This window comes from Mycteria americana, chromosome 3 (genome assembly GCF_035582795.1).
Source record: "Mycteria americana isolate JAX WOST 10 ecotype Jacksonville Zoo and Gardens chromosome 3, USCA_MyAme_1.0, whole genome shotgun sequence".
NCBI classification, from domain to species: domain Eukaryota; kingdom Metazoa; phylum Chordata; class Aves; order Ciconiiformes; family Ciconiidae; genus Mycteria; species Mycteria americana.
Window position 1 is genome coordinate 94,629,560 of NC_134367.1, and position 14,251 is coordinate 94,643,810.

At 47.4% G+C, this 14,251-nt stretch overlaps 1 protein-coding gene across 1 annotated transcript; it reads right to left on the minus strand.

Annotated features, from left to right (window-relative positions):
- Positions 1-865: 865 nt before the first annotated feature.
- Positions 866-13,915, minus strand: CCDC167 (coiled-coil domain containing 167). The gene is given in 5 exon segments (XM_075496196.1): positions 866-1,719; positions 3,909-3,961; positions 6,360-6,454; positions 13,788-13,880; positions 13,883-13,915. Coding segments are annotated over 5 exon segments (378 nt in total). The 3' UTR covers positions 866-1,615.
- Positions 13,916-14,251: the final 336 nt, after the last annotated feature.

Genomic DNA, 14,251 nt, shown 5'->3' on the forward strand with positions numbered 1-14,251 from the left:
CAGGGCTTTGGTCTCCTGTGGGCTGGCAGACAGAAGGGTGACTAGGAAGTACACTAGGGTGAGTGTAGGCCTCCGAGGGTACAAAAAAACCTGGTTAGCCTGCAGGCTAGCTTTTATGAACAGATACTTTCTGTTTACCCAGTTGCCTCCAGCTCCTCCTGATTTTAATTTGCTTTTATTTTTGATGCACTGAACCTTGATTCTGAATCCCCCTTCAAGAAGGCAAGCATGACCCACCATGCTACTTACTTGCTTCCCTGCTGCAGGGTAAATACGGAGGGATTATGCTGGGAAGGGGGGTGAGGAAGGTCTTGCTGAAGGGAATGTTTATGTACATTAATTGCACAATGTATTGTTATTAGGCTGTGTACCATTTTGTGTTGACTTCTCTGCTTTCATTGTCTCTATTACCAATACAGCCCCTTTAGTTCACAACAGTGCTTGTTTACTTTGCTTCCCACAAAATTCTGGCCAGCAGTGTGTGTTAGCGTGAAGACAGAAATGCCTTGCACAGTTAAAATTTTCAAAGCAGTCCTGTTTTAAAGGCTTTCCTGGCAAGTCAGAGCACACTGAGGGCTACCTAGTGTATGTCACTGCATCAGAATGAGAGGGGACAGCCTACAGCACTCCCCTGCAGCATGCTAGGCTGCTTTTCCACTCAAAGGAAGCAAATGCTGAAGTAGATTCCAGGCCACAAAAGACCAATAACACACTGTTGAGACCTCACTGACCAGGGACCTTAAGTGCCTAAGCCAGTCAAGGCTTACTGTGGTACAATGTGTGCCAGCAGGGAGATGGCAGGATGAGAATAAAGCAGTGGCTGAGACACATTACAAAACAGGAAGGAAAAAAAAAAAACCAAACAGGAAGTTACAAGGTCAAATTATTTTATTTAAAGCCCTGCAGAGGTACTTCCATCCCTGGGAGTTGATAGTAAATACTCAAGTGTTGATTCTCAGAGGCACAAAATGGCTACCAAGCTCTAATGCACTGGAGAGGTGCCCAAACACCCAAATCTCAAGTTGGATGGTACCTGCTTGCAGAAAGAGAGATACCTACCTCCCATCTATTTTTGTGGAGGTAGGATTCCTTTGGTCCTGTAAGTCAGCATGGAGGAGGAAACATCTTTGTTTAGCTCAGCTCTAGGAATGTGTGGAGTCTTAAGGTCAGTTACCCAAGTTACCCTTTGATTTAAAGAGCTTGGTGTCCCTTCAGCTTATGGCTAAGTCACAGGAACCAAGAAGGTGGCATGTATTCCTACTGGGCTGGGCAGAGAGTACATGTCTGCAACCGCAGAGGTCCTCTTCAAAAGGGAGAATGTATTGCCTTCCTGCATGAGGCTGGATGGTCTTGACTGCATTTTGGGCAAGACAGCATCACCTTGAGCTCTGCTTGACCTGATTTCCAACTGCAAGTGTGCTGTGATTTCTGGTTTCTCTCCTGTCCCCCTCAATTCTTGAAGAAAAAGCTTCCCTACAACGAGGCTTGGAGAGGATAAACAAGAACAGCAATTTGAAATGCTGATCCTCACCCTTGGGGGAGGCACAGTGGTGAGAGGAGGAAGAGCTCCTTGCAGGAGTGTCATTTGGTCAGCAGGGAGAATTCTTGAGTGCAATCACATTGTCCAGCAGGCGTAAATAAGAGCAATCAGCAACCCCATGGCCACAGCAAGGGCAGCATTCTTGCGATTTTCCTTACGAAGCACACTCAGTTCTTTCTCTGGGAAACAAACAAAAACCTTTCCTGTGAATGTTCTTTGTGTTGCAGCTACATCTCCTTTCAAAACTGTCTTAAAAGCACAATGCTACCTTGGCCACGGGCAACTCTTTTGGGATCAGTATGCAAAGCTACCAATTATAAGATGTGCTGAACAGGAAGTAAACTAGCAGGAACACTTTCATTTGTTAACTCTCATCCTGGCAATCTCAGAAGCTGTGCTTGGGAATACTTCAGTACCAGATCAGTCCCTGTTTGCAAATGACCTTGTTCTAGGACCTTACTAAGGACAGAATGAGTCATTAGAATAATTGCTTGTTCCTTAAGAGAATTAAGAAGATAGAGGGTAGAGAGCTATTTCTACTATCTTCTAGATGTAACAGCCTGGTACCTTTTCCTAGTGCTTAAATTTACTTAAATACAACTGTGGCCGCAGTTGAATGTTGCAGAATCTGAGTTTCCTTGTGCCCCAGAAGGATGTGTGTGGAACAGGTCTGAGCTGGGACACTCATTCTATTGGGGTCTGCAGCTTTTTAGAGACAGGTCCCTTTCACTGGTTTACAAAAGAAGAAACACAGATGCAGAGAGAGGAAGGAAGTGGCTACCAAGAGTATGGAGTCCTACTGATCTCCATTTCTGTCCGTTCCCTTTACCAAAGATGAGAACCCCATTCTTGCTAGTTCTGTTCCAGAAGACTTTGCTGGATGGTATAGGCAAGAAGCAAGGCCTACAGCATTACACATTGCATGGCCGAACAGCAATAATTATTTTGCAGGGCAAGGTTGAGTGCAGACTGTCTCCAGAGCCAGACTACTCTTGCTGCTGAATTCATCTGCAGTGACTGCACAGGTTACTGCTTCTACAGTTTGCGCTGGCAGCCGCTGGCAGGAATGCCCTGGTGCTGGTATCAAAAGAGGCTTTTAGCTGTTCTTTCTGCCCCTGTTCTTCACATAGTACAAGCATTCTCATGCAAACACAGAGCAAACTGCTTGAATCTGCAAGGCTACAGAGGAGGTGGTAGGGGCAGGAGGTCACATGCATAACCCCAAGCACAGCAGTGCCAGCTTAAACTGATGGAGCAATGCCACTGTCAGCAACTGCAGTTCACGGCCTCAAGTGTGTCAGCTGGAATAAGCAGAGATTTAATCAGAGGCCATAGCAGTGATCTAAAAAGACTGTGTGCAGATGCACTGTCTGTTCTGTTCCAGCAGGAGCAGCCATCACTGTTAGGTGAGGCTGTTGCTGCTGTCTGAGCAGCCTGTCAGATTGCTCTGTTGATGCTAGCAGTGATGGCTGACTGCTGGTAAAAGGGTGGCAGAAATGTGCAGAGTCTTCTGCTGTCTCTAGTGGTAGGCCCTTAGGGAACAGCTTTGAATCTGTTTAAAATAACTGTTAGTCTTCTGGAAACAGTCCTTTAACATGAGTTAAAATTACAAGTTTGCTGGCCATACCCCAGGTTTCAACTCTCCAGGCCTAAAAGAACACTTGTGCTTCTTTCCCTTGTGTGAGCTCTGGTGCTTGCACTGCTGCAGAGTGCTGTCAAGCAGTTAACACACTGATCAACACCAGGAGTCTGAAGACATACCAAGCAGCATCCCTAGCAGAATGGAAGTGCTGTCAAACGTGCCGTAGGCTCGGAGGGACTCTCATTTTAACTGTCTACAGCAGGACTTGCAGCAAGGAAAGACCCTGGCTGTCTGGAATTGCAGGTAGCACATCAGTGTGAATCCCTGCACTCATGTGCTGAACGGCCTCAGTAACTGATGCAGTGAGAACCTTCCCCAAGGAAGGTATACTTTGCTACACTCCAGATAGCACTTGCCAGCTTGCTTAGCAAGCCTCTATTAAAAAAGAAAAGGAAAAAAAGAAAAGGAGGGGGGAATGTTAAAAGCCACTCAAGTCAATCTGTTGGCTAAGATTATCTAAAGACTAGTAATTTGGGGTATGTGAAAGGGACATTTTTCTCCCCTCATTAGCTGATGCTTATTTTTTTCCCTATGATAGCACAGCTCAAGCAGGAGGATCCAGACTCCTATTATAATATGCTGACTAGATTTCCCCCAGTCTAGCTCCCTTTGGTTGAACCTAAATTCAAAGGCAGAAGTCAGAGGTGGCAGGAGCTTGAAGACGAAGCTAAGCTGCAGCACTGATCCCATCCAGCCCAGAGGGACCATTTTTAATGAAGCTCTTACCATAGTTGTCGGCTTTGGTCATTAGTAAGTTTCTCTCTCTCTCCAGTGACTTTCTGTAATGAGAAGAGGAGTTCATTACCTGCGAGGCACAACACAGCCTATTTCTTTGCTTATATAATGGAAGAGAGACTGTCCCACTGCCAGGGATATCTGCTCACAGAATAAGCCCCTCACCCTTCACTGTGGAGAGGTGACAGTTTAGAAACCCCCAGCTGTGCAAAAGAAGAGATGCAGCAGTTTTAGATTTTTTCCTTCCCCCAAACTGCTTCATATCTCTCCTTGTCAGTGTACGCAAACAGGCTAGAAAGGGGTCTATGTAACAGAGTCCCCTACAGTGTTCCCCCAGGTGGGGTAGGAAGTTCTGCCACAGCTACGGGATGGGGCAGAGTCCCTACATGCTCTCTGCAGGATCCTGCCCCTCCAGTACATCTGGCTTAGTGCTGGAATGCTAATTCTTCTCACTGATTGAAGCCGGGATTGCTTTGTCAGAGGTATCCAATTTACACAAATTGGTCAACTCAAAGAAACAAGCTGAATCCAAGCCCAGTAACAACCAGTTAAACAACTGTTATTAGGCTGAAGACTCAGGATAATAACAATAAAGAGTAAGTCAGGCCAACCCAGCCCTTGTCTTAAACCGCACAAGATGATTAATATACAGTTTAAAATATAAATGCAAAACAAATTGCCTGAAAGCAGCAGTGTTTCCATTATGGCAGTGAGGACACGGTCACTCCTTTCAGACTGTGTGCATATAAATAAACATGCACTAACAAATTATCTCCTGGTTCAGAGCAGACAGAGAAGGCAGTAAGTGTAACAGAGTTTGTTGTTCCCCTTGGGACAGAGCAAGAACCTGTAGGAGGAAAGAGATCCAAATCTATGTGTACAGCTAGTTAAGTAAGGGATGGCAAGAAAGCAAGCTACGTCAGAGCAGCAGGAGAGGAAAGGGCTCTTAAAGGCAACTGGGGAAAGGCAGTGTGGAGTACAGCCAGGAGGAAGGGAGAAGACAGATTTACCAACATGACTGAGCTGCTACTTAGAAACTTGCCTTGTGAAAAGAGTCAAGGGAAGAGGCTTTGAGAATGAGACATGAAGAAACCATGACAACTGAACTTCAAAATAGGAAAGCAGAGCTCTCCTTTGTGTACTGTTCACCGAATCAGTAATTTTGATCATGGTACCTTCCTCCAGGGTTTTTTCGAACTGTCTGGATTAGGGCAACAGAATTTCTGTTTCCATCTCCATACAAGTTGTAAAACTCAGAAAAAGCCCCAGGAATCCATCCTAATTCTTTGCTCTAGGCCTGTATTTCAGAGAGAAATCATACAGATATATTCTATCCTGTCAAGTTACCACAACTGTAGGTTTGGTTGTTGGCCACCTAAACACCAGATAAAGAATACAGACAGTAAACAGAAAAAGAATTTAGGCCTAGAAAAGGACTGCTGAGATGAGGAGCTAGAGAGATGAGGGACAGGAGGAGACAGGACCCTGTCCAAATATGACTGGGGATATAAAACCCCAGTAAAGTGCAGGGGAGAGAATGGAAAGAAGGACCAAAGAAGTTAAGCTGAGGCTGATAAGTATCAGGGTGTGGAGATGTCACCACAGCTAGGATCATTTCTAACTGGGTTGTGTAGGACAGTACTATAAAGCAGACACCAGGACCAACAGGACTACTCCCTAGGCCTACGATTGAGCTTCCGATCCTTTTTTTGCTAGGAACAGAGCAGTAGCGTGCTGGTGACTGGAAGAATGTCCTCAAGCAGAGAGATTTGAGAATCAGCTGGGAGATCTAGGATCTCTTGCTTCACACTCTAGAGAAATAGCAGGTTCTGCCTGTGTCTGCTACAAAATCCAGGTCAAAGTCCTTGCTTGAGTCCCAGCTCTGGAAGCCTACAGTTGCCTCTTCTATGTCAGTGACATACTTCAGGGGAATTGTCCCTCTTCCCTTTCCCAAGGAAAGCCAGCGTGTCCCTACATCCAGACACATTTGCAACACAGGCACAGATAGAGTAATTTTCCTCAGCCCCTTCTACAGTTGCATCCCAGCCTGGTTTGGCCCTCAGTAGGAGTTGCTGCACATCTCCCCTGATTGAACTCAGGTAGCTTCAGCAAGGCAGCATGCAGTGAACCTTTGCCAGACTCACAGAGCTGTTTCCTACCAGGCCAGGAACCAGCTCTGCAAATGAACTGGCAAGTTTCAGGCACTGGTTGTGGTGCAGGATGGTGAGCAAAGCTGTTGGTAAGGTAAAGCGCTCTCCATATATCACTGAACTTCTCACCCTGGCAAATTCCCCTGGTAAGCTCCAAGCTGGGGGAGGAGAGTCTTGTCATGGGGCACCACACGTTCCCAATCCCTTCAAGAGCCCTTGCTCACTACTACAGCAGGATGACAGCTAGCTGAAGTGCACAGCCACAGCTGTGAAAGGACGTGGTCATCAATACCTTCCTTCAGGGCTGAGCTTCTCCCTGCGCAGTTTAAGATCCACCTCCTCCATGCTCTGTCTGCAACGTGCCAGCTTCTCCTCCAGTCCATCAATCTGAAAAACACCACACCAGTCACCATCATTTCCTCTCCCAGCTAACATGGATCCATCCCCACTCAGATGGGAAGGGTGGCAGCTCAGCCACTCCACCTCCTTCCTTCCAAAATCAAGGGAGGAACAGCCCCAGCTCTCTGCAGAGATCACAGCATTGAGAGCCCATCGCCTCCCAGATCAGTATTATACCCCAGGCAACTGTGACATTGTAATCCCAGACACAGCGAAGCCAGCTCTAACACTCCCACTTGTGTGGCTGGCCAGCACCTTTTTGCCAAGATCTGATCCTGTTCCAGCCTGTTCCAGTTTCTTTGCATGTGGCTCCACAAGCAAAGATGTGATCTAAGGCATTGTTATGCAATTAAAAGAGGATAAAATGAGAGAGACTGGCCTTGGCCAAAGCCTAAGGGACAAGGTCTTGATTTAGTGCTGTGAACGGACGCAGAAGTTCATAGGATGTGACTGCAAAGCACCCTCAGCTGTATGGTTGGGTGAAGAGGGGACAAAGGGGAAACACTGATACCTACCATCTCTTTTACCCAACTAAATCTACAACAGCAACAGCAGTCTGCACAGTATGCTCAAGAGAGCATTCACCACCGCCTCCACACGTTCAACCTGCACCAAGTTTTGGCAGCAACGTGTTCCCATGCAGAAAAACACTGGTCACCTCCTTGTGTCTCCTCGTCAGGTTTCCTAACAGCCACCCTCCCCCCGTGTCTTCTTGTGCAGGGGTATAACTGTGGGTAAATAGAAGAGGGTTGATCTACTTGGGTGCAAATGGATTGCCCAGGAGGGAATCCTACCACGGACAACAGTTCTCCTGGGAATCATGCCTCTTTTCTGCCTGGCAACCAGAGCGTAGACATCTTTAGGAAAACTTTGTCTTTCAGGCCTGCTTCCAGCAGGGAAACAGTGGGACTAATCAGACAATATGAACACAACATCCTAGCCTGAAAGAAAATGGCCTCGGTGCCCTGAGGTGGCAATGACCTCTCTTTTTAGCTACTTAGCGCAACACTTCTGCTGTGTCTGGTTCTCCAAGCAAGGCCAAGGCCAGCTAGATGGCTGGCAGCATGGCCTCTCTGTGGTGGGAACCTTCACAAACCAGAAGCTAAGAGGCAGCACGGTCCCGGGTAAAGTACTGAGGTAGAATGAGACAGCAGCTGCCTGGACATCAGCCTCAGAGGTGGCGCAGAGCACAAACACTCCCATAAACAGTGCTATGGGAAACAAAATCAAAGGTAGTGATCCCTAATTATTGCTGCTTTGGGGATCAGCTCCATCCTGAGCTCATTAGCAATCTCACACCTTCTGCTCAGGAAAGGCAGGCAAGCACTATAAATAAGCAGGATGGGAGAAGAGGCTTGATGTAAAGGGGAGAACAAAGCAGACTGCAAAAAGGAGTTTAGCCAGTCAGCTGAATAGTCTCACTGCAAGGAGCACAGTAGAGCTGGGGAGGGGGGCACATATAACAAGGCTCAAATAAACCTTTGCATGTTACCAGATAGCAATTTCAAAGTCCCTTGTTATTAGGCAACTCTGCCAGGGCTGTTGAGATGCCAAGCTCCCCAGAGGCACCTGCACAGCTTCCCCTGAGCCCAAGGGGAGCACCAAGGCACATCACCTGAATCCAGAGCGCAGGGAATGGCACTTCTGTGTTTGGCAATGCTTGGGTTTGCCTGGATGGGGACACCAGTATTTTTGAAGCATGTTAGCTGAAAATGCATTTGGGCAGGGCAAAGATAATTGTCCTTCTCCATATCCAGCTGCGCCAGTTACGAATGTCAACTCCAGCTGCTCATCACTATCTGTCATCCACTACAGCCCAGTCAGCGAGATACATTGCCCCAGTCTGCTTCAGGGCCAACCAAGGGCTTCACCCAAGTCACCTCTGACCACCCTTACCAGCAAGTTAATTTAATGGCAGAGTGCAGTAGAGTGGAGATGGGGTGTCCGTTCAGTTCAATTTAAGAATGACCATCTCCCTCACCAGTTCCTACCATTTGCAAATGACTGTGTCTCTCCTCCCTTATCTGTTGGAAACCGTCACATACACACACAGCAAGAGGTACTTCAGTACGTGTTACCTGGCTCCTCCTTAGCCAGTAAACTTATTACAATGCACCGTGCCTTCTCTGGGAAGACTTTAAAAAATCATGTTAAATAATACAATTTAATGAGAGCTTTGGTTAGTCAGCTGCCAACCTCCCACTAAATTATCCATGTCATTGCACTTCCTATCCTCTCCTCCAGAACTGCTCCTCCTGCTCAGTCTGCAGTTGCTCTCACTAGTTCTCTGCCCATACTTCCGTCATTTCATGAGACATAACAAGAGGGTATTCTGCCCAACTCTGCCAATGCTTTTACTTTCTGCTGACTAAAAATCTCCAGATTTCACATAATACCTTAAAAGTTTCAACTGGTTTTACTGCTCTTAAATCAAAACCAAAGTTTGGGTCCCCTGCTGGAGAGCAATAATTTGCTAATAAACCACATGCCCTAGAACTGCACTATCAGCTTTGCTGAGCTGGAGGCACGAGGGACAGAAAATAATCAAAAAAAAAGCAAGGAAGGAAGAACAGATTGCTGAATGAACAAAATATTTTTCCTCCAGAATCTCACTATTTCTTTTCTTCAAGTTAGTCTGGAGCACTAGGGGTTGTAAGGAAGGACAAGAGTGAGGATTCACAGATGTTATCCCTTCACTGTGCCTCAGTTTCCCTACTTATAAATTAGGACAATACTATCTGCCTCCTGGAGGTGGCTCATTTACACAAGGAGCCTCAGACACTAACCCAAACTATTGGCAGAGCGCTACCTTGGTATGTCAGTGCCATTGCCTCACTTGGGAGTTGGGATCTACTCCTGCAAGCTAGGAGTCTCTCAGCAGCTCAGCCATCCAAGTAACTCTTCACTGTAGGGCAAAGGAAAGAGAGAAATAGAAAATAAGCACAGGGAGAAATCAGAGTAACGCCTGGGAATTACTGATTACTCTCTGGGCTGCTGAGGAAACTCCCAGGGGGGCCATAGGCTGTAAAGCTGTAGCACAAGAAAACCTGCAGAGCTTTGGCATAATTCCCTGCAGCAACTCTCCAGGAACACAATCCTAGAAGCAGGTGCACACTGGAGCTCATTGTGGATGGAAAGCTTTCCCCCCTACTAACTAATACATGAGAAGGTTAGCTGGGGTATGTACCTCAGCCTACTGGAAGCCTGCATGAAAACAAGGAGCCAAGCTCCCTTAGCTGAACCATCACTGCACTTCACACTGGCTTATCTTTTTAGTGGCAATCTCAGCACGGTGGCTTGTAAGTTGCAAAGATGAACCCTTGCTCCTTCTGCCTCTCCCTTCCATGAAGAGGATCCTCTGGGACAGAGCTGAAGTGCAGCATGCAGAAAGCTCACGTGACAACTCCTCAGGTTCACACGGCCTGTAACAGGGACACAGCACTTCACTCACAGCAACATCTTTAAGTAGGGTCAGTTAAAAGGGGCATGTGAAACAGGTGCTTCACATCCAGGCAGCAGCTCAGGGCACACAGAGCTGCTGCCCTGCTGCTCAAGAGCCACTCCAGAAAGTCAAGTCCCAGCAGCTTTGGATGCACACAGGGATCTAAGACCAGATGCCTCCCTTGCTCCACAAGGTATGACAAGGCACTGAGCCATTTTTGTTGAATTCTGGCAACACTCACTCGCAATCTGGAGACCTTTTTAAACCAGAGAGACCTGGAGTGGATTTCAATCCAAACTGACTTACATACTTATTACAAATCTCATTTGTTGGGACCATCTTGGGCAGGGAGCCCAAAATGGCTCACATAAAGGAAGAGACAAAGAGAGAAGAGAAAAAGAAGCAGCTTTGCTTAAAGAGTTGAGCTGGATCCCTTTTAATACATTTTGTAATGAATTAATAAAAGCTTTCTTTCCAGCAGAAAGGCTAAAAAGCGCTTTTCAAGAACTGGCATCCACCCTCCGCTTTTATGAATTCCCTAATTAAGATACTGGCAAAGAGCCATATCACACATACGTCGACATCCAACAGTGTTAGGTAATGAGGTTTTCGTCTTCTGACCCTCATAAAACAGATCAAAGCCAAATGAAGAGGTGGGGGCAAAGAAAAAAAACCCTTCCCCAAGCAGTCTTCTCATGCCTTGTCACCTGCCAGCACACTTGAGCCGTTCTTTTCACAGAAGAATTAGTGGTTCCTGCATCCATGAATTTGGCTGGATTATTAAAATCAGTCCAGCAGAGATGAGTTTTGTTTAAATTCAAATGCTAAATTGCAGTACATGGACACAATTCCATTTTCACCATGCTCTTGGAATCACTTTGCATGCTGGCAAATCATTTCGCAGATGCTGTGCCTACAGCGTGCTTGGAAATATTTACCAGGCAAGCTACTACACAATAGAGGATGATCCACCAGCAAAGTCTAAGATAAACCCTGCAGATCAACCCTCTGTGTTGATAAAGGAGAAAGGGCTGGATCCTACCTGCATCTCCTCCTTCAGCCTTGCAGAGACTATCCAGTTAGCCAGCCCACCCTGCCTCAGCTCAGACCAGTGGCTCTGCAGGACAGCACACAGACGTGACCACACAGCACCACTCACAGTTTTTTTGAAAAAATCCTGTAAGAACAGCGTTACTGAGTAAAGACTACATTGGCCTTTCCCCTATTCTTTATGCTCTTGCATAGACACTGATTGGCCACTGCCTTGTCAGAAGCAGCAATACACGTAACAATACTCTCTCCAAACACACGCTTGACATTTTGCAGCTCAGGCACTGCCTGAGCGCAGGGTGTTCTCTTTGCATTTAATAGCCCCACTTTTCTGCTTTCATGAATTTTTTTCAGTTGTTGTCTGAGCCATAAGTATATTTTTAAGGGCTACAACATCCTTTGGCAAGGAGTTTCACAGCACAGCCACAGGTTATGGGAAGAACCAACCCCTCCCGTTTTTTCTGAGCTTGTCAGCTGCTAGTTTCATTTAATAGCCCTAATTTTGTATTGACAGTGAATGTTCATTCTTTGTTTAAAGTTACAAATAGCATGATATAGACCTATATTGGGTCCCCTTGCAGTCATGTTTTCAAGCTTAAAAGGACCTGGTATGCTTAGTTGTTTCTTGCGTAGAAGTTTTCCACACCTTTGATCATCCTTGTCACTCTCTTAAGCTCATTCCATTTTCACTATTTTGCTACAAAATGGACCAGTCTTCCCAGTTTCATTTTCCTGACAAGTTTCCTCAAGAAAGTTCTGTGCAGCTCAGCATTGTCAATAGGGCTGCCTGTCGAAAGACTACAGAGCTGTATGAAAGGAGAAGTGGCATGAGTTTAAATCACCACAACATTACAGAGACACATTTATATCAGTTTAAACCAGGTCATATCAATTACACCTGCAATTTGTAAGTGCAAGCTAATCTGATAAGCATCCATATAGAAAACTGCATTCATTTAGCATCATGACTTCAGTTAAACAAGCATGACTCTGCCTAGATTAGGCCTTTCAAAGCCAGCCATGCATCATGTCATATTAAGACTCATTTGGAAAGTTTTCTTTACAATCATAACAGCTCAGAAGGTAATACTGAACCGGATAAAAGTTGAAATTACGAAATCAATATCTTGGTTGTCACGCATTCTGACACCTGAAACACAGCCCTCTCTTCCTCTGGCTTAAAGGGATTTTGTTTTCTTCCTCCCTAACTTCTATTCAGTACCTTTCTCATCACTGCAAGGGGGAAGGATTTTATCTTTTAGTAGTATCTTTGCACTGAGAGGTTAAGTTTTCACCTATAACACACCGAAGAAGAGTATTTCTACAATCCTTTCAAAAGTAGCGTGTTCTATCACAACAACTTAAAAAAAAGAAAAGATCTAAAGCTATCACAAGTCCCCAAACACTTCGCAAGAATTTTCTGTGGCAGCTAAAATCAGTCTCTTCTAATTCTGTGACCAGCATGTCCCTGACAGGCTCACCTTTTTTACCACCTCTCTTTTTGTAAGGTAGACCCTTCCATCTCAACTCTCCTTGTCTGTCACTTCTCAAACATCAACCACCAAAAATTCATTATTTCAATTCTCCCCGCTAGGCTCACTGAAGAGAAGCTTGGACAATCAGCACACTGCCCTCCAGACTCCCTTTGGTGGTTATACTTGGGTTAGAGTGCCCAGAAACGTCTGTTTCTCTAATGAAAGCCTAACTAGATGAAACAGACCAGAAAACTACTATAAACTGAACTCCCATTCATATGACACAGTAGGACACTCATTACTCACATTAGGACACATGTTACTGCCTGATGAAGCACATATGACAAGCCCCAAGTCCTTTCCCTGACCTTTCTACCCTGGCTATCTTGGTCTGTTCTGCATATGCTCATCTGAAAGACTTCAGGACAGAGGTGACCAGAGAGATTTACTAGATCAATTCTGTCCCATTTCAGCCATTTGTCAGGAAGGTTAAGGCTTTTGCCATCCCCTAAGTATCCACAACCCACAGACCTGAACTATGGGCTCTCCCCTGCCTCCTCCAAGTCAGTCCAGATAGCACTGTTCAGTGCAGGAGCCAGAAAGAAGTATGCTTCAGAGAGACCTTAACTAACACGCCTCAGTTTGTTAATACAAATATAAAGCTTAAACAAAGCTTGCCAGCAGCCCTCTTGCCACTCAGGAGATTATGAAACACCCAAGCGCAACAATAAAAAGGCAGCTTTAGAAGGAAGGCATACTCTTAAAAAACAGTCTTTTCCCCATCTCCTTGCTGTGATTTACAGGCACCTCATGTGCTGATTTATGGCTGGGTTACTCAAAAGCAGCAGCCTGTGCCCAGCACACTGCTGACTTTCACCACCGCACACACAGGCCGGGCTATGCACAGATTTGCTAGCTAGGGGCAAGAGCTTGCCGCAGCACCCTCCGTGGGCACACGCACTTATTGCCCCTCATTGCCTCTCCCTGCACTGGCTCAAAGGCTCAGCAGGAGCCAGGGCACCAAACACCATCGCTCAGTCAAAGGCCTAGGACAGAAGATGCAGCACCGAGCTTTCCGCTCATGGGAGGGCCCAGCACAGGCAGTCCCGCCTCGGCCTCCTCTGCTGCCATCGCACATTAAGATGGCGGCCGGGCCCTGCGGCACCAGCACACCGCAGCCTGGTCGGAGCGGCGTCCCTGAGCCCCCACTGCCCCGGCCCTCCCCGACACCCACCGCTCTCCAGGGAAACGGTGCTTCGGCAGTGGCGGTGACAGCCGCCTCGCCTCGCCTCGCCTCTGCCAAGCCCGGCCGTGCCCCGTGCCCCGCTCCACCACCACCGCCGCCCCCCCTCACCTCCAGGGCCACGCTCAGCCCCTCTCGCCTCCTGCCCATGGTCCCCGCCCGGGCCGTAGCCGCGCATGCGCAGGCTTCCGCTCTGCGCCACCGCCCGAGCGCGGCCACGTCCGCGCGGCTGCCGCCATCTTTGTGAGGGGCCGCGCTGTGGGGCGGCCGCCATCTTGGTGAGGGCGCTTCTACCCGGCCCCTTTCGGCGAGGCCGCTCGGGGATGGCGGCGGCGGCGGCTGTGGCCGAGGGAGCCCGTTTTGGTGTGGTTTGAAGACAGCCGAGGACGTACGGGAGGGTGGCCCGCGCCAGTCAGAGCGGCGCCTGCTTCTTTGTGCCAGCACTGCCCTCAGCCAGCTCTGCCCTCTCCAGCGGCGGCGGATGAGGGTTGGTTGGGGAAGGAGCAGCAGGCCGGGAAGCCGAGGTGGGACCTCTTGGTCCCTCTCGGACCTGTCTCATCCTGCCTCTCCACCCC